At 30.3% G+C, this 23,622-nt stretch overlaps 5 protein-coding genes across 10 annotated transcripts in view; 3 read left to right on the top strand and 2 right to left on the bottom strand.

Moving 5' to 3' along the window:
* Positions 1 to 4,017, top strand: part of sd (TEA domain transcription factor 1 homolog scalloped) — a 137,208-nt gene extending 133,191 nt beyond the window's left edge. For all 6 annotated transcript variants that reach the window (XM_070639713.1, XM_070639710.1, XM_070639712.1 and 3 more), the window contains one exon: positions 7 to 4,017. In XM_070639713.1, coding sequence (XP_070495814.1) covers positions 7 to 120 — 114 coding nt within the window. In that variant the 3' untranslated portion in view covers positions 121 to 4,017. The remainder of the gene's footprint in view (positions 1 to 6) is intronic.
* On the bottom strand, positions 3,906 to 6,600 carry st (ATP-binding cassette transporter scarlet). The gene is made up of 6 exons (XM_070639714.1): positions 6,446 to 6,600; positions 6,063 to 6,227; positions 5,656 to 5,997; positions 4,832 to 5,598; positions 4,430 to 4,772; positions 3,906 to 4,242 (listed from the first exon to the last, which is right to left on the bottom strand). The coding sequence occupies exons 1-6, from the start codon at positions 6,594 to 6,596 to the stop codon at positions 4,067 to 4,069; spliced, it is 1,944 nt and encodes a 647-aa protein (XP_070495815.1). The 5' UTR covers positions 6,597 to 6,600; the 3' UTR covers positions 3,906 to 4,066.
* A 975-nt stretch (positions 6,601 to 7,575) lies between these two features.
* Positions 7,576 to 11,859, bottom strand: LOC139089898 (post-GPI attachment to proteins factor 2-like). The gene is made up of 4 exons (XM_070639536.1): positions 11,664 to 11,859; positions 11,211 to 11,426; positions 10,364 to 10,634; positions 7,576 to 10,295 (listed from the first exon to the last, which is right to left on the bottom strand). The coding sequence occupies exons 2-4, from the start codon at positions 11,424 to 11,426 to the stop codon at positions 9,892 to 9,894; spliced, it is 891 nt and encodes a 296-aa protein (XP_070495637.1). The 5' UTR covers positions 11,664 to 11,859; the 3' UTR covers positions 7,576 to 9,891.
* A 243-nt stretch (positions 11,860 to 12,102) lies between these two features.
* LOC139089968 (uncharacterized) lies at positions 12,103 to 23,476 on the top strand. The gene is made up of 11 exons (XM_070639634.1): positions 12,103 to 12,220; positions 12,277 to 12,418; positions 12,499 to 14,321; positions 14,881 to 15,378; positions 15,448 to 15,693; positions 15,835 to 16,564; positions 20,703 to 20,800; positions 20,860 to 21,148; positions 21,217 to 21,836; positions 21,900 to 23,305; positions 23,371 to 23,476. The coding sequence occupies exons 1-11, from the start codon at positions 12,182 to 12,184 to the stop codon at positions 23,474 to 23,476; spliced, it is 5,997 nt and encodes a 1,998-aa protein (XP_070495735.1). The 5' UTR covers positions 12,103 to 12,181.
* On the top strand, positions 17,665 to 20,628 carry LOC139089736 (tyrosine aminotransferase-like). Its single transcript, XM_070639335.1, has 4 exons — positions 17,665 to 18,024; positions 19,110 to 19,253; positions 19,310 to 19,831; positions 19,887 to 20,628. The coding sequence occupies exons 1-4, from the start codon at positions 17,772 to 17,774 to the stop codon at positions 20,390 to 20,392; spliced, it is 1,425 nt and encodes a 474-aa protein (XP_070495436.1). The 5' UTR covers positions 17,665 to 17,771; the 3' UTR covers positions 20,393 to 20,628.
* Positions 23,477 to 23,622: the final 146 nt, after the last annotated feature.

The raw sequence follows: 23,622 nt of genomic DNA, 5'->3' as shown, positions 1-23,622 counted from the left end.
CAACAGGTAATAACAAACAAAGAGACACAAGAAACCCTTTTGTGCATTGCATTTGTATTTGAAGTGTCAACATCGGAACATGGTGCACAGCATCACATCTACCGATTGATAAAAGATTAGCAAGAGGATCCAATCATAATTGCACCATCCAGCGACAATCAATTCACACAATTGATTGACGATACAAATACAATTGTTAATGTTAAAAGTAGCATGCTAAGTACATCATCGACGGATAATAATAATAGTGAATTAAGTGGTAATTTTAATTCGAAACACAACAATAATGAGAGTACTATTGGTAGTTTTACAAGCGTAAGCGTTAATGATAATTATAATAATTTTATTTGTCAACCAGTACCAACGTTATCAAATGAACCATCAAAATTGATTAAGAAGGAATCGCATGATGATTAAAAAAAACAATACAATGGATATGTGTAGATGAAATTTATGTAACATATTCTCATTCTCTTTAAAATTATTTTACTTTTTTTTTTGGTTTTTTTACGTTTTCGATTTCCTTTCTGTCCTTTAATAAACAAAAAACAAACGAGTACATACAATAATTAAGTAAAGATCTTGATATGATGGGAATAAAAAAGTTTTAAACATTTACTATTTTATGAGTTTAAAAAAAATAATAATGAAAAATCATCAGTGCCTATTTAAAAAAAAAAAAAAAAAGTCAACAGAAGAAGACAAAAGTGAAAAAAGATGAAAAGTATCTATTGTAAAGATTTAAAAATTAATTTTGTTCTTGAGATTTAATTTGAATTGATTGTTGGAACTGTATAAATGTTTAGTCTTTGTTTTAAAACTGTACAAATGTCGAGAAATCGGAAGCTTTACAATTCCAGATATTTCATCATTGAATGCACTACAAATGTTTCATTTATGTGTCAAAACCATATAAATGTTTTCATTTGTATCGAAAACATTGCAAGTGTTTCAAAACATTACAACAGCAAATGTCAAAATTTGAAATCAAAACCTTACAAATTCAAACATTTGTACAGTTTCGATACAAAACAAATAATCAATTCTAATTAAAATGTCAAGAACAAACACTATCTTTGATAATAAAAACAAATAAAAAAAATGAATTCAGCTAAAATCTCATTAATAATGAATATTCTCGGCCGATCGCCATGCTCACCAAACGTCTTTCGGTGCAATAAAGAAATTCGGCAATTCTAATTTTATAATTTCATGTTGCAATAAATGTAGAAAAAAATGATGATAACAACCAACAAAAACCGCATTCATGCCGAGCTTTAATTTTTTTCAAAGAACAGAGTTCAAATCAGCATAAGGAGAGATGATATGCAATTTATATGAAAAAAAAAAGAAAAATGCTTAAAGAAATTATTATTAATATTATTATTTTTTACAAAAAAATATGTAAAGCTTGTCACCATGTGCTGACAGGAAATGAATTATTGTGACATTATATTTTTTATTTTATAGATTTTTTTATTATTTATCCTTAATATTTTGTCTCTTCCTCTAAAGATTAACGCAAAACAAGCAGAAAAATAAGAAATAATTTTTTTAAATGCCATTGATTTTACTAATTAAACAAGAAATGAAAAAAAAAAAAATAACATAAACAAGAAAAATGTGAAGAAAAATCCACCTTTGGGGGTTGATTGAGCTAGTGTTGATGGTTGGATGTTCTGGGTGGAGATTTGCACTTGATCTTTGGTTTACTGCAGTTGATTCAATGTAGATCTAATCTACATAATTGAATTTTCACAAGATTTAAATTTAAATCCATTGGATTAATTTTAAATCTAATCCTAATCTTAGATTGACTGTAAATCTCCCAAACTACTGTACTATGAGAATTAATTCATCAAAAAAATTCCAGAACTGACAAATTCACAAACTCTAGCCAAATTAACCCCACAACAATTTTATTACTTAATTAAGATTTTTTTTATATATTTTATACAAGCATCAAGCGGCTAATGTTTTGATTCTTTTTTGCACATTCATAACGAACTTAATGCAATTCGAGATTATTAAAATTTACTTTAAAATTCCTTCCATTTTTTGCTCCCTCGACGCCATAACTAATGAAATTATGATGAAAAAAAATGAAAGCTAATTTTCTTCAGTTGTAATATCTCGGGACCAAGACCAAAAGAAGCCATTTTAATGCTTTATTCAAGCAATGAACTTTTTTTCAATGTCGCTTGATTTCTTCCTTCAATTCAATTTCGTTTTTTTCTCTTTTAATTCAATTATTCTTCTTCTTTTGGAGTGGAGATGGCAACTTTATGAATGATTCTGTGCAAATTCACACTTTTAAAGCTGTTTTGCATTTAAATGTTCAAAATCGTAGTTTATGTGCAGTTTTGAACAATTTTATGATTAATACATAAGAAGTTTGTACTATGTCAACCCAAAATGGTGCACGCAACACGACTTTTGAACATTTCTGCAAAAAAATTCTCAGAATCACAAATTCATTCATCTCTGCTGTTTCAATAACATAACATAAAAAGATATAAAAAAAGAAATGAAAAATTATTATTTAAATGAATTGCAAGATATTCATTTTGATCTCTTAATTAGTCAAATGTATTATTAAAAATAGTTACGACAACGCGATGATGAGAATAAAAAACAAAAAAAAAATATTTGAAAAAAGAAAAAAAAAATAAAGATTTCGAGTAAGTACCTAAAAGAATATTCTTTCTACAGTTTCAATTGGATGACATTTAGAGAAAAAAAAATAATTAAAAAAAATCACTCAAATTTGATATTAAACGAAAAAAAAAGAATAAGAGATAGTATTTGCAAAACACACAGATATAACCCATTCATAATCCGATCCTTGGTATGAACTTATAAAGAAAAAATAAAAAAAGAGTTTATATAAATTTAAATTTTTAATTAGATGAAATCGTTTCCAACGATTTTTTTGTTATGATGATTTTTTTTAGTTAAATGAGATGTACAGTAATTAACTGATGTGCATCGAAATGTCCAATCGATGATAAATAAAAAATTGTGTCAGGTGTGCTTCTTACTTTTGCACGAATTTTTCTCTTAAATCATGTGGGAAGAGCTTAAAAAGATCTCGGAAAATCAGCATAAATCGCTTTAAGGATAAGCTTTAAAAAGCAAATGGACTTAATTTACATTACTTTAGAAGTCACTCAGCTTTGAAAGCAACAATCACATTCAGCTGCAATTCTATTGAAAGACAATTATTAAGAAGCACACCTTAAGCATCTTCATGGCGACTAGGCCGTTATCAAGTTAGTTTTAAGCAAGCTTAAAGCTAGTCCATATGAATTTAGTTTGGCAATTAGCTTGGTTAAAACTAACTAATTGGCGGTCTGGTTATTAGAGCCTGAAGTTGATTGAGATTTAATTATTATAAAACATTACAATTTTCGAAAACATTTGAATGGTTTTGATCAAATTATAAAGGATTTGTACGAAAAATTGAAAACAGAAACATTACAATTGCTTTGAAATGTGTATCAAAACCATACAAATGTTTCGAACTTTATATGGAATTGTAAGGTTTTAATTTTGAAAATTAACGTTTAGGCAATAAATAAGCCTCAATCAACTCCCGGAACTCTTAAAATCTTTTTGAAAAATGATAATATTTTTGTAAATAATTAAAATGTTCTTTTTAAATGTCATAAGTTTTCCCTCCTCCTATTTTTCGTTTCTTTTTTCGCATATACAATGTAAGTAAAAAAAATTAAATCGAATGGCAGAAATGATAAGAAATATGAAAAAAAAAAAAAATTAGATGGACATTATGATAATTATTAATAAAAAAGTTGTACTTGAAACAGAAAGAATGTAAGAATAAGTAAATGAGATGTTATTCTCTCTATCTCTCTTCAAAAAAAAACTGTTTTTCAACGGGCCGCTCTGTAAATTTTCTTTTTAATTGCATAAATTGAAGAAATAAAAGAAATTAAATTAATTATGTGAAAGAGATAAATGAAGATTTATAAATAAAGTAAAAAAGAAAAAAATAAATTGAGGAAGTTTTTCTTCTATTTTTCAGATTTTAATGAAAATTTTCTCTCTACTTTCTCGTTCGACGTTGCAAAAAGATATAGGCGAGTGTATGAAATCCAATATAGAGTAAAAACATCGAGAGTAAATCCATGAATAGATGACTGCTTTTAAAGCTGTAATGCTCCAGCACTTCATCTCCAGTTTTGAAGCATGGAATGTCTGTTGAATTGCTGTCGATGCATGCTGGAAATTATAAATATATTTATTAAATCTGATGAGATTCAACAATAGTTTGGGAGGGAGTTTGTGAATGATGTCTAGCAAAAAAAAACATAATTCCATACTTTTCATAAACAATTGTATGGATTGATGTTCAAATTCAATCACTAGACGTCACTATCAAACAACCCCAACAAATCATCCAACTTACTAATGTTATTGACATTTTCCCATTGAACAATACTCATAGCTTCATTTCCGTACATCAACCAACTAAAGTACGGTAGAAATGACAATATAGGAGTAAGAGTCTCAAGTTTAATAAAGGCACCAGATGTTATCATTAAAATGTAGTCGAATGGAACCAAATAAGACATTGCCATTGGCACGGAATTGAATGCTGCTGAGAAAAACATTCCACATGCACAAGATACATTCATGACTAATGCTGATGATATGATTGTTATTACAAATGCAAAAACTGTTGGACGTAAAGCTGCAAGCCAATATGCAATCATGATGAATATCAAAGGCTCGAATATTAAGCCAGGAAGCTAAAAAAAATTAAATGGAATTATTAATCATTACTTGTTCAATAAAAGTATCAAATTACCATCGCGATGACGTTGGCTATGTAAAATTGATCCGTTGTATAAAGTCCTGATTTATATTCACGTAGAAAAATTGGAAACAATTGAGGGAAATGTGCCAATACAGAGTACATTGGAGAAAATGTATTTTCCGATACAAACAGAAATAAAATTCCTTGTATAGCTTGTACACCAGTTTGAGATAAATCAATAGCACCCGCATAACATAATCCAGCCATCAAAGCTATTCCAATTTTTTGTAAAATTCTCAAGTTTTGAATTGTTGGATCACGGATTGTAGTGACAAAGAATCGCCATACTAGCCAATAAATTGTGGTAAATGCCAAAGGCGGTTTGAAATTCGACAATTCATCCTCAATTCGATAAACTCCGCTTTCATGCATGTGTATTTCTAGATTGACTAAGAGGTCACGTTGATGAGCAGCTTCACTAACCGCAAATAAATCGCAGATACGAGCTGATGTCCTGTGTGCTGATCTTTCAGACTGACCATATTCTGTTGATAAAACGCCAATGAGGTAGTCAGCGGGATTATAATTTACAGGACAAATATAGCCATTATCAGCAAAGAATTCAATGGCATCACTTGGATCCCCAAAAAATGCCACTCGGCCTTCAGTTAATAGCAAAACTTGATCGAACATAGCAAATAGTTGACTAGACGGTTGATGAATTGTACACAAAATTGCAGTATTTCTTCTTTCAGCTAAGTCCTGCAGCGTCTCTACGAGTTTTTGAGCATTATATGAATCCAGACCCGTCGTTGGTTCTATATAATAAATTTTAATGATTTAATTCATTTAAATAAAAAGTAACTTCAATTTACCATCACAAAAGAGTATCGCAGGATGTGTAAGCAATTCTGTGGCAAATGACAACCTTTTTTTCTCACCACCCGACAGCACCTTTCCTTCACCATCTTCTCCAATCTTTGTATGCATGCATTTAGTTAAACCTGTTCGATCTAGTAAATCTCGTATAGTAAACGCAATCTCATCTGATTTCACACGACGATCCAATTTCAGATGTGCCATAACCGTAAGATGCTCAATAACTGTCAATGATCCAAAGAAAATGTCATCTTGATGTACAAAACCAGACATGCGACGCATAAATGGACCAACTTGACAGCCATTTACTAAAATATCTCCATCAACCACCATACCGGCTATAAACAAAAATCGACAATGACTTTAAGGCTAATTAAATTATACAATTAGGTCATAAACTAACGAGTACTCCTATAAGCTAATGCAGACATCAAAGTGCTTTTTCCAGCTCCACTTGATCCCATTAGAGCAATCAATGAGCCACTTGTGATCGCTCCCGAACATCCATTAATAATCCTCTTGATCTTTTTTGTGCCTTTCGTTGCATAAACGCTCACGTCACGCCATGCTTAAAAAATATTTATTTTTTTGATAAATAAATGGATAAAATAAAATTGAAAACATGATATTGAAAATAAGGGAAGTGCTTCTGTTTAACTGTTATCGTAGGACTTCTGGGTCACACTTAAACGTTTAAGAATTTAAGGAAAGTAAATGTTTGATTTTATCGGATATTGACTTATTCAGAAGTTAAATGTGAGACAGATTGACGACCCTGCTACTTACCCAAAGTCACTCCATGTTCTGCCGGCGACCATTTGTTGTAACTCCTTAGCGATATTGATCGTGAAAACACATTTGAATTATCATCACTTTTGGATAAATCCTCATTAATTGAGAGTGAATACGAAGTTGTTAGTGCTTCTTTGTCATCCATGAAGCTCGAGATTAATAAAATATTATAGCCAAAATAATTTGTAATGCGATTAAATTTGTTCTAGTTTTTATTCCTAATTGAGTATATTCAAGGTCAGATTAAACACAGACAATTATCAAAAAATTTAAATTCCAAAAAACGACGTCACTTATTGAAGATTCTAATGCTTTCTAATAAAATCATCTGCTTACTGACCAAAATATTCATTATCGCTCTTCTCCGGGAAAGATAACACGGCCTTAAATTTCTCTCGAATTTTTGAGAGTAAGATTTTACACTTTTAATACGTTTTATACACGTTTTTTACGTTTTTTTACTAAATTTCCGAATGTGCTGCACTTTCTGGAATTTTGGACTATTTATGAAAACTTTCCTGAACTGCGCCGATTTATTTTTAAGATTTTATAAACCAATAATGCCACGTTATCTTCTCCCTGGCGTTTCTCTATTATAGAATTTACTGATTTATGAACATATGAGGCTATCACAAAATTTGCAGTTCACGTAATTTGCGGCTATAAAAATGTCATTTTGCTTCTTACTTTTTAAACGTTATCAGTACACATTAAATATTGTTGCAACTGAGTATTCTCAAAAATTAAAATAATTTAGCCCTTCCACAAACAAGAACTTAACAAGGCTTAACTAATCATTCTCAAAAAATTAGTCGCGGAACTATTGTAGTGATTTTAATTAATAACTTCTTTATTAGCCGACGAGTAACACTGTAATGGGAATTATAAACATTAAAAAAAAGTTACAGTAACATGATATTTGATACCTAGACATGAAGAACCAGATAAACATGAAGCCACAAAACTTTAGTTTCAAGTGAAATTGTATCGATACCAATGAGCAGTTAATATAATGTCTGCAAACGAGTAAGACATGACGTGACGAGCTATTGACGAGGAAGGAAAAATTAATAAAGATAAAGAAAAGAAAATTTTGCACAGTCAATTGTTGAACGAGTGGCAAATTTTTATTTTCAATCTATATTACTTTCATAAAATTAAATTATACATGCTTCTTCAGCGATTTTCTTTCTTTATTATTTGCTTTATTTATCAATTCATTTTTTTTTTCTTCTTCTTTTAAAAATGATTCTTATTTAGCAATTTCGCTGATTAGATCTTCATTTTCAATTTTGACTTGCTGCTTTTTTTCTCGTGGGGAAATTCTTTTTTGAAAATTTTCATGAAAATTATATTTTAATTCAAGAAAATCAATTTTGTTTGAATCAAAGAATTGAGTATTAAATGTTAAACGGATTTTGAAAGTTGAAATTTTTAACCGTTTTCAAAAATTTGAATTATTTAATGAACTTTTGTAAGGTTTTAAAATTTGAATTTTTGAAAACCGTTATGATTTAAATTTTTGAAAACCGTTTAAATTTTGAATTTTGAGTATTTAACGATTTTTTGAATTATTTGGAACTAATTATGAATCTAGAACTGTAAACTATTAAGTAAGTAAATTCAAAATTTCAAAATTACCATTATTTTATAAAAGTTTTTCCCCACTTTCTATTTACTACAATATTAGTTCATGTATTTATTTTTTTGTGTTTTTAAATTCTTTATTTCCTTTATCAATCTTTTATTGGTGAATTAAATTAAAGATGATAAAAGTCAATTCGTAATTTCTCATCAACTATGATGGTAATGGTGTAGTTTTTACCATAAAAATTCAATGCAATTAAAATTTTATCATCTTCCTGCCTCAATTTTTCATCATTATTACTATTTTTCTATTATCGGGAACTATACATTGTTTTATATGTATATTTACGCTATATAATTTGAAATAAAAATCATTACATTTTATTACATACTTTTTTTTCTCTTATCTATTGTCAATAAAGGATGTGGAAAAAATTAATACTTCTTTCACTAAGTCTCTAAAAACTTTATTCTATTATTTTTTTTTAGCTTTTTTTATTTGTTTATTTTTTCTAAAATTTGACAATCTCAAAACAAGTTTTTGAGGGACTCAAAACAAACACTTAATAAGTTACCTAAAAAAGCGGAAAATGGAATTCTATTCGAGGAAGACGCAACTTAATAGAATTAAAGTAGGGACGAAAGATCTACTTTTTGGTCATGAGAAGTTTAGGAAATGTTTAGCTTTGACTTTTTGGAACGAAGAGTGCAAATGGACACAAATAATACTTTTTATAATCCAATAATTTTTGGTCTTTTAAAATAATACAATAATTTATGAATACATCAAATTGACTTTTGATTTCGGGATTTGATTACGTTTTATGCAATCTTGGGGTTTTGTAGTGCTTTTAGCATTATTTAAATTTTAATTTAATTTCAATTCGTAGCATATAAATCATAATTTAATTTTTAATCTCAGGATTTATTTTTAATCTAATCCTAACTTTAAGGATTAAAATTTGAATCTTAGGAGTAATTAAACCAGGAACTATAACTACCCTTAAAAATGCATTAAAAGTCAAAGCATCATTTCCCATAACTTCACATGACTATCTTATGATAAAAACGAGTGTAAATTTTGCTTACGTAATGGTCCAAAAGATTTCGTAGGAATGCAGTGAAATACGCAAAACGGAAATGACTAATTACGCTATAATATAATTATCTGCTCTATTGTTCTAAAATCGAATCGAGATAAGTAAAATTTGTTCAATTCTTATAATTTTTTCACTCTAAAGATTTTTCAATTTTTTTATGACTTACATCAATCATTTTGGTATATTCTTTGGTATGATATGTTAGAAATTAACTAAAATGATTCATTTTATTGGTGAACATTTTTCCAATTTTCTTTTGACTGTTTTTTGTGTATTATTTTCGATTCTAGAATTAAGTAACATTTGCTTATAGACAATATCCTCATCATTATTTTCATATCCTCATGAATCACGAATTTGTTTCGTTATCACTTTTTTGTAAGTTTAAATAGATTTTTCTTTTTATGTGTGTATTGTGAAAAGAATAAAAGAATATTTTTAAAAAAATAAGTTCGAAAAAGTCGATCAAATCGATGGTACATGCTTCGTGCCTTTTTCTTATATTTTAAAAAATTTTAGCCAGAAAATAGCAAATATTTTTTCAATAATTTTTTTGGTATCTCATTTACGTCTCTTAAAAGTAGTAATTATATTAAGGATAAAATCACTTTAAGGAGGATAAATATTAATCCTCGGAAAATATTGGACTAGAAAAGGATTTTCTTTTTAGACTAGATTTTTTTTTGTTTGCAATTAAGTTTAGTTATTTATATAATTTTTATATATAATGAATTGTGCATTTAATGATGTGATTTAGTCATTTTTCTTCTCATTCTCGGTCGTCACCCTATGTTGCTGTTCATTTTCAACAAGCAAATTCCCATGAACACTCTTAACGACAAGATCGAGCGGTGGAAAGTCGATCAGTGTTGTGGTACAATGAAATCCCATATTTGATATTGCTACAACATACTCACAAAATGCGAACCAACTAAACGCTAAATCATGACATAAGAAGCGATGTTTTAAAAAGAAGACGATAAGTCCAATTGTGCTTGCAATTGACAGCGCAAAAAAGCTTTGTTTATAACGTAGCGAGCGTCTTTCCTGCTCATTTGAAGGACCATTCGGTTGAAGCACTTTCAATAATCTCAATGAGACTAGCATATACGTAAGCGACGTTATCATAAACGTGATGAAAATTTTCTCGTGAATTGCTGAAAATAGAAATGAACATTATTAGAGTGCGTGATAAGCATGTAATAAGCATAAAAGTATGACTTACGATAATTTTCTTTGTTTGAGACATAAGTGACACCTGCTAGAGCAGATATTTCAATCAAATTCAAATAATGCACAGTTGTTGCTAGTTTCGCAGCTTTTGCATATTGACTTTGATCTTGAATCTTCGTCAAGACATGGTGCTTTAAAAAATTTTTATGCACATATGCTATAACTAATCGCGGAGTTAGATGTAAGGCGATGATTGAACGCCACAGATAAATTTGTGGACGTATGCCGGTGATTGAGGAAATTGATGGTATTATGTTATAGACCTGAAAAAATTCCATTTGAGAAATGTCCTCAATTTCATAGAGCTCCTAAATAATAAAAGGTTCATTCCGTTGTAATTCTTGAATGTATTTCAAAATAGATTCTATTGTTGCTTGTAACAAACAAAATCATGAGAAAAATATTCAAAAAATGCAACTAAGCACACAACTTAACAAACTTAAGTTAAAGAAGTGGAGAGTAGGAAGGAACGAAACATAATACACCAAAAAAAGCTATGGCAAACTTAAAATAACCAGATTTTGAGCTCTAAAGGATTGAAATTTTAATAATTTAGTAGCTCAGTGCCTCTTGAGAATTTTGTTGCATATAAAAAAGTGATTTAATTCAATTATTACATTAAATTTTTCTCATACCACTTTTTCCTAGCAGCAAACAAATTTTCAAGAAGCACTCTAATTTTTATAAAAATAGCATTCATAATGAACTACTTTGCAAGATATTCTTCTCGCATATCTCAATTCGAATTTTTATGTCATGTGAGGCAAACATAAAAATGTTGATGAAAATAAGAGAAAAAAATTTGGCTACATAAGCATTATTAATGAATGGATACTTACTCGGCAATGAGTTTCATGAATTTCTTCAGCTTGAAAAATATATCCAGTCACAAAACAAATGAATAGTCCAGATAGAGGAAGGATAAGCGTGATATTTGATAGTGATCGAAGTGACAGTCTAAATAATACGATATTCTCGTTTGCTTGACTTTCTCTATTTCCTCTATCATCATTTCTTGTAAGCTCGTCGCTCTTATTCGATTTTTCAGTATCCATCTAAAAAAACAGGCACATTAAGTAAATAATTATTACAGACAAAACATGCAATCCCATTTTCCCGTTTTGAATTTATCGATTTTTCCCAATAATGCATTTAAACATTTAAAACTTGATGTCATTTATAATTAGATTATGTTTTAAAACAAAATTTATGCGTTGTGCAATGTCTACTTTTCGTTTATATGAATTATTGGAAAATTGGGAAATTATTTTAATGAAAATTTTCCAACTTACTAGAAAACTTGATTTTCTCCTCTCAATTTTCAATAATCAATCAATTCTATCAGTTCACTTCATCTTGCTGCTTCTGTTGTACAAATTTAGAATTGTCAGCAGGCGATAGTTTTAGTTTAATTAATAATTTTCAAATATTTTTGATTCACTGATTGAAAATTTTCATTTTTTCTTAAGGATTTTCCGTTCAGCCCTTGTAGCAAAAGAATTTTCCTTTTCTTCTTGTTTATTACTAGGGTGATTGTTTATTTTTTATCAATAACTGTTGCTTCCTTATTATGTTAATTTAATTATCTTTATAAAGTTACGATTTTAATTCATGAAAATCCGGAGAAAATTTGATTTTTTTGGAAACTTTAATTTAAATTTTATTCAGCCGTTAAAAAAAGGGGACTGAAGCTACGATTGTTAATTGACAGTTTAATTCAAAAATAATAAACTTAAATTCAGTGCAATATTTTCATCACAACTTAATTATTTGTTTCTTTACTGTTTAATGTTAAATTATATTTATTATAATGGATATGAATCAATGGAAACTCGTTTTATTTGATTGGGTGAGTAATTCATAAAAAAACTGTTAATTTCTTTAATAAAAATTTATTTCTTATAGATTAAAGCGACAAGATTAATTGACGTGTTTGGATCTTTAGAGCATGTACAGTTAGATGACTTTTTCTTCAACTTTTATCACAAGATCCATTCAGAAATCAAAGATAGTCTCGAGGACAAGCAAATCTGTGATTTTCTAAAAGGTAGGAAGTAAATTTTCATCACATTTTACAGTTCAATGACATCCAGTCCTGGATCTTTTATTTTATTTTTTGTTATTTAGAAACTTATCCAGATTACGAAACTTTATATGATGAAAACAACAATGTGTCGTCCCAAGATTTTGTCTTCGTCTTTTCCTTACTCCTGCACTATTCTTGTATTCAGGAAAAGGATGAATACTTTCAACTTGCATGCACAAAATTAAATTCGACATTTCAAATGTGTATTGCCACTTTTTTTGAATATATCACAAAACAAACAATTTTCAACAAGGAAACACTTCGTACTGGAATCAAACAAGCAGCTATTTTAACATCACCACAAACAAGATATTTCTCAGTAACTAGTCCTTTAAAAACACCTAAGAAATCTGATATTTCACCACCAACACCCAGTAAAGATTTCATCAATTCAAAATTGAAGGAATTAAAATCACTCAAGACACAACTCGAAAATGAACGTTATGAACGAAATATGTTGGAAACAGAATTTAAACAAAGTCAGGAAAAAGTCGATAATCTAGTCAAGAAGTGTAAAGATTTAAATCATGAAGTCCAGTCATTAAAATCCAATTCGATTATTGACAATGATTCTGAGAATTTATCACCAAATAAGGCACACAGAGAATATCAGATTCGTCGAAAAATGCAAAAAGAAATTCAACATCGCGAAGATATAATCATGGATTTAAAGTACGAAGTTGAAAATGCAAATGCAACCAATAAAAAGTATCTGGAAAAGATTAATGCAATGGAAAGACAAATGAATGAAATGAGATTAAAAATCAGAGAACTGGATGCTTCTCTCGATGAGCTTCTATGTAATATGACGATGAAGGATCAGCAGATTCACAATTTGGAGGAAGAAAGGAAGGAACTTTTGGAGTTTATTAATGAAACTCGAAATGGTGTTAATTCAAAGGATATCTCCTCAGATTGTCTCGATTTCTCCTGCTCTACAGCTTTATACACAACAACGAGCGATCTATGTGAAAGCCTAGCTAAAAGCGTCGTCGAAGTGCAATTAAAAGAAAAAGAAAATGAGATTATGAAGCTCAATGAACTGCTGACTTCCAGCGATAAAATCAAAAATGATCTGGAATTAAAAATTTCTGAGCTGAATGAAACATTAAAGAATCTCGAAAATGAGATGAATGACGTCAAAACCAGCAAGAATAAAATATTTGAAGAGAAATCGACAGAAATACAGACACTCCAGAACCAACTCAACAGCATGATGTCAAAAAATAAAGAACTACAACGTGACCTGGATTTGAAACAAAAGATAAATTTGAAAATGCTCAAGGAAAGCGATTCTCATAAAAATGATGCAGAACATCTTCAAGAGGAAGTTATACAATTAAAGGAACAAATCGCTAATAACAAAGTGGAATTCGAGAAATTGAAAAATGATTTAAAACTTGCTAAGGAAAGTCAATCAGATGACAGCGAGTTGAGAAAGGAATGTACTTTGATAATATCCAAAAAGTCATTAGAGTTTGATGAGGTTCTTGAGAACATTAACTGCAAAATAAAAGAAAAGGATGAAAAGTTGCTCAAACTTGCTAAGCTGACAGAAGATTATAAGAGAATGCATGATGTATTTGTTAAGGAATCAGAAGAGAAAGTATTCCTTAAAAATAATGAGATTTCATCATTAAACATCAAATTGGCGGAAATGGAAGAAAATCTCAGCAAGGAAAAGATTTTTCATGATAAACTGCAGCTTAATAATGAAGTTTTGACAGCAAAGTTGAAAAGGTCCCGTAATGAAACAAAGGAAGTGACACAGAAAATGGAAGACTTGCGTGTATCAACAGAAGATGAAAAGCGTAAACATTTCAATAAAATGGAGGAAAAGCTTGAAGGATATAAAGCAGATATGGTAAGTATTAATAAATTTAGTTCTAAAATTTCATATTCATGTCTATCATCCTCACTGTCTGTCATTTGAATCCACTAATTCATTCATTCTTCATCATAACACGCATGAGTTTCACATCCATTTATGCTTACATACTTAGTTGCTATGAATGAAAATTTGTGAAATTAATGTCATTCTAGATATCCACAAAAGCACAAAAATTAATTACGAGATCAAGGATGGAAGAATTCAAGAATCATGTTGTGAATTTTATAAAATATCCATTAGCAATAATTATGTTTAATTTTACATTATTTGTTTGGTTTAAGTACAACTTAAATGAACACAATTTAGAGATTTATGTTAAAGAATCAGTACCTAAAATCCATTGAATGGATTGACATTTTTCTACCTCAATCTTTATCAAATAAAGATATAAAGTTACCAAGAATATGTAAATTTTTATTAAATGATAAGAATATGCGATAAAACTTCTTGTTTCTTACGTAAACAGTGTTTGCCGAACAAAGTTTGAATTTTTTTTGACCGGTATGTGGTTTAAATTACTAAAATCCGTTAGATTAAGAAATATCAACAAGCTACAGCAGAAAGTAAGAGTATCAATGAGAAGGTAGCCAAACTTGAACATGAAATTAGCATCAAGGAAAAGCAACTCGGGGAAAAGGACGGAATCATCAAAAACTTTGATCTATTGATTAATAAAATTCAAATCGAAAATTCATCATATAGGCACGAAATTGAGGAAAGGGACAGAACAATCAAAAATTTAACAGCCGACTTGACACAGGAAAAGCATGAAAAGGAATATATAAACTCTAAGTTACAATTTTTGGAAGGCAGTGAATCTGAAGTCATTTCTGGCAACCCTAATATGATTTCGGAAGCGTTCGATAACATGTTCCTGAAAAATCTGAAAAATGGAGATGGATTTGATGATTCGTCTAATACTGGCTCAAGCTCAATTTTCATACAAAGAAATTCAAGATATCCTCCACATTTAAGGGATTCGTATGCTGTAGGTTCTCTTGATAAGGATGTACCAGAATATGAGATGAAGGTAAGGTTTTTATTTTTAGTAAACTTTAATTAAATTCTAAAATTTACCAAGTACTTATTTTGAAATTAGAAAGGGATTTCCCAACCAAACATTGCTGCACCAGAACCACCGACAAGTGAAAATGTAGGAAAGAAAAAGGAAAGTCCAGTTTATCGTCGTCCAGGACCTCCAACTCCGTCGAAAAATGCTCGATACTCAATCAACTCTAGTCCTAAAGTTGTTCTCAAGGATACAACAAATACAGAATGTCCAGAAAAGATATCCACACCAGGCCGTATTAAAGCATTTTTTTCAAGCATAAGATCAAAAGATGAGGTAAGTTATGACTTAATTAGAATAAATTTCCAGTTTCTGAATGTAAACGTTCTGTGTGTTGTGAATGGATGCTTGAAATGTTTATTATCATTGCCCTCATTTTTTAATTCCCAAAAATACCAATATTGTTCCTTAATAAAGTTACGTGGATATCGTATTGATAAAAATAATCGTACCTTAACACCATTGCGTTCTAAGAATGGAAAGGATAAATGGATAGTTGAAAAGGATACAGATAGTGATGATAATGTTGCCAAAAATTCTAGAAAGGAAAAGGAATTGAATCGTAAAGAGAAAAGAGATAAGGCTCGTGACATGAACCGGCCGAACTTACAAGATGACTCGCTTGACGTCACAGTTTGTTCTAACGATTCGGAATGGACAGAAGACGATGAAAACAATTATGAAAGGCATTCCAATACATCGAAACAAGACAAATCGCTGGAATATATTAAGCAACGAGAAAACTTTAGAAAACGTCAACAGAAAATGCGTCGTAGAAGCTTCAATAACAATCGAAAAAGTTCCATTTCTAAAGATACAAAAATTCTAGGTCGATTATCTCGAGTATCATCAGATGATTGGGATAAATTTAGGAGTTGTCGATCACTTCAAAGTGAATGCTCACTACAATTTAACAGCACTTTGCAGACACCGATAAAGACATGCACAAGGAATTATATTGAATCTCATTTTGCTGAATATAATAGAATGTCTGATTATCAAGCACCGCCACCTTATCGAAAGCTACCCAATAATGTTGATGATGATTTTTGGGACTTTAATTTTAAAGACATTAAAAAGCCAGTTCCTCTAATTGTGATTGTATGGCTGACTATTTGTCTTTTTGCTACTTTATTATATTTTAATCGTAATTAACCTTTTTTTTGTTTAATTTGTCTAAATTTGTTACCAAAAAATAAAATCGGAGCTGTTAATTTAATTAAAGTCTAAATAAGTTACTTCTTATTTCTATTATTTGATGATTAATACAAACTTTCTCACATCTTTTTATTGCAGAATTCGCCCAATGGCAAACGATTATTCTAGTGAAGAATTAAGAAAAATTTCCTGCGACAATTACAGAATCATAGCTAAAGATTAAGTCCACAGCAACATGATTAGTATGTTAATTAATATTTTTTTGTATAAAATAAGAAGAGAAATGAATGAAAAATCCATGGATATAACAAAAATGCACTTGCTCAATTTCATTGCCGTTGATGTAGATATTTTTAAATGTAAAGGATCCAAAATCCACAAGATTCAATGCTACTTACATGGAGCATCAAAGGGGCTGATCATAAATGATGTGACATGACTTTATTAGAGAGGACATACGATTGGAAAATAAATTTTTAATTCAAACTCACTATTGACATGTCTTCAGGCATTTGTCTTTAATAAGAAGGCTTTGAACTTTATTTTCAGTTCCTATGGTCCAAAAATAGGAAAATTGTCTCTTAGGTACAAATTTGCATTTCCTTTTCATGACCAAACTATTTCCACAGCAACATCCAATGTGTTACGTAACTGATAGACGACCCCTAAGCATTTATTGGCTCAAAAAATTTTTGCTGGTATTTTTGTATGTGAGAGAGAAAATAAAACAGATTTCAGGTTTTTGCAACAGATTTTTGTTGTTATATGGAATATCATTTGAATATTAATAAAATTTAAAACAGGAGAACACAGGTATGTATGGAGGAACTTAAGGGCAATTCTCAGCGGAATTCGTCATTCACGTTGTTTCTATGGCATGCAAAATGTATTACTAGCAAATAATATAGATAAGAATGGACAACAATATAATTTAATCAACTGCTCACATGATAATAAAATACAGCACAAGATTCATTTCTGGCAACATGCAAAACACTTTTCATTAAGCTTGTGATATTCGCAGTAGATTTTTTTTGGGGTCTTTGTTGATATTTGTGAGATGAAATAAAAAGCACAAGCTGTTAATATCTTGAGTTAGTTGTCAAGTGATCGAGGAGATATCAATACCTAAATAAAGAGAGAAATATTAAGGATTAAGCAGGCAGTGATTTTTTTTTTAGAATAAATTGCTCAAAATGGCAACGAAAGTGGAGCAAACGACAAATGAAGTGCTTCATTTTATCGGAAATTTTAATAGTAAAGATAAGAATCGATTAAATACAGAATTCAAAAGGAAGCTTTTACGTCGACAAAGTACCGTCCGTGACTTAAAATGGAATGTACAGTGCAGTGATTTTGCTCAAAAAACACACAACCCAATTCGTGCAATTGTCGATGGAATGAAAATTGAACCAAATCCTGACAAACGAATGATAGCTTTATCCATAGGTCAGTTCCATTAGTTTTTATTTTACTTCTCTCTCACTCACAGTTCTAGAAATTTCATCATGAGAGTGTAAAGTTACAAGTACATAGTTGCTGCCACGCGCGACATACAAAAAGGAGAATTAATTTTTCTTTGAAATGTGCCTCAATTTGGTGATTCTGTGAATTTAGTGGTTGAATACCGTTAAAAAGTTCATTTCGGTTCAGTTCAAATTTTGAAATTTAAAATTCGTTAAATTATTTGAATTTTTGAAAACCGTTAATTCCCAAAATTTTGAAAGCCGCTTAATTTTGAATTTTTGAAACCCGTTAGATTTTGAATTTTTTAAAATCGGCAACAAAACTCGTTAAAATTATTGAACTAAAATCTAGAAACATCAAAATGCGCTAAATAGAATGTGAGGACTCTTGATCATTTTAAAAATGCTAATGAATTAAAATATTAGAAAAAAACGACTTAATTTGCATATCGATGAAAATACTTTAATATCTCACTTGGAGATAGATCGAGGCATGAGTGGCAGTGAGGCTAATAAATTTATAATATACAGTCGGTCATCATAAAATGTTAAAGAATGTAATCGACGTAAACAACTAATTAATTAATGCAGATCGAGCCTCCGATGTTTGTTGGAAAAATTCCTATTTGTTTACTGTTAGTCACTAAGAAAAACAAGGAAATTAATGAACTGCGTTGCAAATAAATATTATGTTTATTTCCATGAAAGTTTGCATGACCTTGAATCCCAAAGATGTTATCCTGAAAATTATTGTGAAAAATCAGGTTTTATGTGCGTCTTTTTAATTCTTCTAGAATCTTCACAAGAATCCAATCATTTTGTATAAAATATTCAGAATTTTTCCATATTTATGTTAATAATTAACAAACCAGCTTTTTCGCTGTTGATGATAACATAGCATACAGCATGTGACGTTTCAAGCCTTGACTGCTTGGAGGTGTGCGTACTTAAAATATTCAAAATGACGACACCAAAATCAAGTATCATATCAATAAAAGATATAAAACAAGTTTTTTACAAATCCAGTCTTTTATATGCTTTCTTTTTATGTCCAATTTATAATGTCAGGTGATCCTACAACATTTGGAAATCTTCAACCTGCCGAAGAAATTCTTGATGCAATGAAACAAGTGATTGATGAGAAAAATTTCAATGGATATGCACCATCTGTAGGATTTATTGAAGCACGTGAAGCCGTTGCTGAATATTCAGGTTGACTATTTAAATTTTAATTAATTCCACTATCTAATAAATTGATATTTTTACAGCACATCAAGGGAAAATTAAGGAAATATCAGGAAAAGATGTAATATTGTGCTCCGGATGTAGTTGTTCATTAGATTTATGTATTGCAGCAATAGCAAATGAAGGACAAAATATTTTAATTCCAAAGCCTGGATTTTCAATTTACAAAACACTTGCTGAAGGCTTCGGAATTGAATGTAGATCATATAACTTAATTCCCGAAAGAGGATGGGAAATTGATTTAGATCATTTGGAAGAATTAATCGATGAGAATACAGCTGCCATAATTGTAACAAATCCTTCAAATCCATGCGGTTCTGTGTTTACAGAGAGTCACACTCTTGATATTATTGAAATTGCAGAACGACACTTTTTACCAATTATTGCCGACGAGATTTATGAGCATTTTGTGTTTCCGGGCAATGAATACCATTCATTTGCATCATTATCTAAGAATGTGCCAGTTTTAAGTTGCGGTGGATTAACAAAAAGATTTTTAGTTCCAGGATGGCGTTTGGGGTGGATTATTGTGCATGATAGACATGGTAATGAATTATATTATTCGATAAATATAGCATATACTAATTTAATATTATTTAGGTGCCTTACAAGACATCCGCAAAGGATTGTTGAACTTGTCAGCTAGAATTCTAGGTCCAAACAGTCTCGTACAAGGTGCATTGCCAGCGATTCTCAAAAATACACCACAAAAGTTTTATGATGGACTTGTTGAAACTCTCCAAAATCATGCAAATATTGCATATCAATTGCTGAAGGAAATCAGAGGATTGACTCCAATAATGCCGAAAGGTGCCATGTACATGATGGTTGAAATCGATATGAAGAATTTTCCAGATATAAATGATGAATTGGATTTTGTTCAGAAGCTTGTTAGTGAACAAAGTGTGTTTTGCTTACCTGGAAAGTGCTTTGACATTGATAATTTCATGAGAATCGTATTAACCGTTCCAAAAGAAATGATTATTGAGGCATGTGAACGAATTAATGAGTTTTGTGAGCATCATTATAAACCACCTAAAAATGGATTTCATGATGAGATAGATGATCTTCCTATAGATTTCATAGATATTAATGGGGAAAATTGATAAAGTTTTGTACCTAAATTATTAATAATTACTTATTTTATGTTTTTTCCGTTATGCAACGGATATTGAAAATTTAAATATTAAGAAAAGATTTCCGTGAAAAAATTGAACGCTTTTCATCAAGATATTCTTATTTTAAGTTATATTTAGGATGTTTGATATAAGAAGTATGCATAATGTTAGCAAGTTGTTTCATAAAATGTTAATAAATCTAGAGAGATAATGACAAAAATTAATATTTCATGTTTTAATTAAAATCTTCAGTGACTAAGAATTAAAATTTCAGAATTTTCATCATTTGTGCATTGAGTTTTATCAAATGTTGTTCGTATTTTAACTTTATGTGAATGTTTGTTAGTTTACTTAGTTTTAGTACGTCAGGAAGGAATTTTTAAGAAAAATATCAAGGTAAGAAGGTAAAATTAATAAAGTATTAATCAAAAATGACTTAAAAATCATTATTTCAGATGTCGGAAAGCGCAAAAGTGTATTCGTTGTCTATGGGACGAAATATAGAGCGATCGAAATCGAGCTCATCATTTGATTCAGATGATTACTTTTATTATACAAGACCTGAAGGAGTTTCGTCTAAATGTGGAACTTCAGGAACTCCTGTCAAATTAACCTCGAACTACTTCGAGATTCAGGAATTGCCAAACTTCCAGTTTACACAGTATCGTGTTGATTTTGTGCCAGAATTGGATATTGCAAAAATCAGAAATGCTTTCATTGGACAACAAAAGCCTGTTTTAGGAGGTGAAAATTTAAAATTTTAGGAAACGAGATTAAAATTAAGTGAAATCGATGTTATTTTTATAAAACAGGTTATATCTATGATGGTGCGAGTGCATTATACTTAACAAAGGAAGTCGAAAGTGATACAATGAAATTCGAATGCATTTCTCATGAAAATAAGCAGTACACTTTAATTTTGAAGAAAACAAAGAACAAGATTTCCATGAAAAGTAAAATGGGAATGATGTTGCTTAACGTAATTTTACGTCGCGCGATGGGTGGTCTAGAGCTTCAATTATTACGACGAAATCATTATGATGCAAAAGCCAAAATTATGCTAAATGATTACAAGCTTGAATTATGGCCTGGATATGTAACATCCATTAGGATTCATGAAGACAAGATTCTTTTATGCTGCGAAATATCTCACAAAGTTTTGAGACAAGAAACAGCATATGATGTATTTGAAAGATGTCGCCAAGAATCAAACGATGTAAAGACTGCCTTTAAACGGGAAATAATAGGATCTGTTGTCATCACTCGCTATAATAATAAAACTTATCGCGTTGATGATGTCGACTTTTCTAAAACAGCATCCTCAACATTCGACATGAAAGGCCAACAAAAGACTTTCGTGCAATATTATCAAGAACAGTATGGTATTAAGATTAACCAGCCAAATCAACCATTGTTGATTACAAATCCAAAGGTAAAAACTTTTCATTTACTACTCATTTTGCTAGCATTATTCATATTAATTCTCTTTACCTAGCCTCGTGATATTCGTGGAGGACAAAATGAAGTTATCTGCCTTGTTCCTGAGTTATGCAACACCACAGGATTGACTGAGAATATGAAAAGCAATTTTCAATTAATGAAAGCAATGGCTGATTATACAAGAATGGATCCCAAGAAGCGCGTCGAACGATTAATGAAGTTTAATGATCGTATGTTATCAACGCAAAAGTCTGCTGAAATATTCGATCAATTTCAAACTAAGCTGCAACCAAGATTAGTTGAATTGACAGGACGTCAATTAGATCAAGAAACTATTTTGTTTGGTAATGGCAAGACTGCCAAAAATGATTATCGTGTTGATTGGACAAATCCAATGAAAATGAATGAGATGTATGCAAATGAGTCATTGCAAAGATGGGGAATAATTTTTCCATCAAGAGCTGCTAATGACACTCGTACGTTCCTAAAATTATTGGAAGAAGTTGCACATGGAATGAGATATGAAATGAAAGCACCAAAAAGTATTGAAATATCAGACGATCGAGTTGGAACATATGCAAAGGAATTAGAAAATTTCGTTTCTAAGGATCCTAAGTTTATTATGGTAATTGTTCCAAATGCTAGTGCTGATCGTTATAGTGCAATTAAGAAAATTACTTGTGTTAACAACTCGATTCCAACACAAGTTGTTGTTCAAAAGACAATGCAACCCAAGAAAGGCAACATTGGAAGTGTTAAGTCAATTGCTACTAAAGTATTAATTCAAATGAATTGCAAACTTGGTGGATGTGCATGGATGGTTAATATTCCAATAAAAGGATTAATGACAGTTGGATTTGACGTCAGTCGTGATACATCTGACAAGAAAAAGTCATATGGCGCTTTTGTTGCATCTATGGACTTGAAGCAGTCAACAAAGTTCTTCAGCAGTGTTGCATCTCATTCTGATGGAGAAGAATGTTCAAGACAAATAGCTAATCATATGCGAAAAGCACTTGCATCTTATATGCAGTTACATGGCTGCTTGCCCCAAAGAATTTTATTCTATCGTGATGGTGTTGGTGAAGGAGACATCGAACGAGTTCATACTCAAGAAGTAAATCAGATTCAAGAGGCAATTAGCACCATTTATCGATCGAATGTTAGTCAGAATGATCCAAGTTTTGCTTTTATCATCGTCACTAAACGAATTAACACACGATTCTTCACCTCGAAAGGATCAAATCATGAAAATCCGACATCAGGCACAGTAGTTGATTCCGTTGTTACACTTCCTGAACGTTATGATTTTTATTTAATTAGTCAATCAGTTCGACAAGGAACTGTAAGTCCAACAAGCTATAACGTAATTATTGACAACTTGGGACTAACACCGGATAAAATACAACAATTAACTTATAAGATGTGTCATCTTTACTACAATTGGTCTGGAACTACAAGGTATGTAAAGCAAGTCCCTTTCATATAAGGGTCATTTGTAAATTAATACTGCTTTATATTTTCAGAGTTCCATGTGTACTTCAATATGCTCAAAAATTGGGTGTTTTGGTATCTCAATTTCTACACCAACCACCCAATGAATTACTTAACAATAGCCTTTACTTTTTGTAAAGACGTAAAACTTACTTTTTTTAGTTTTTTGAAAAAACTTTTAACTTTATGTTTTTTTATGAGACGTCATGCTTATTAATTTATATTACTTTTATACTTCTAATGAAGACTTACAAAAATATTTAAGATATTAACTTACTCCACTT

This window comes from Chironomus tepperi, unplaced genomic scaffold (assembly GCF_022539635.2).
Source record: "Chironomus tepperi strain 1889 unplaced genomic scaffold, CSIRO-AGI_Ctep_v1 contig_196, whole genome shotgun sequence".
In the NCBI taxonomy this organism is placed as follows: domain Eukaryota; kingdom Metazoa; phylum Arthropoda; class Insecta; order Diptera; family Chironomidae; genus Chironomus; species Chironomus tepperi.
Note: the sequence above shows the minus strand (reverse complement) of the source record. Positions and strands in the feature narration are given on the sequence as shown.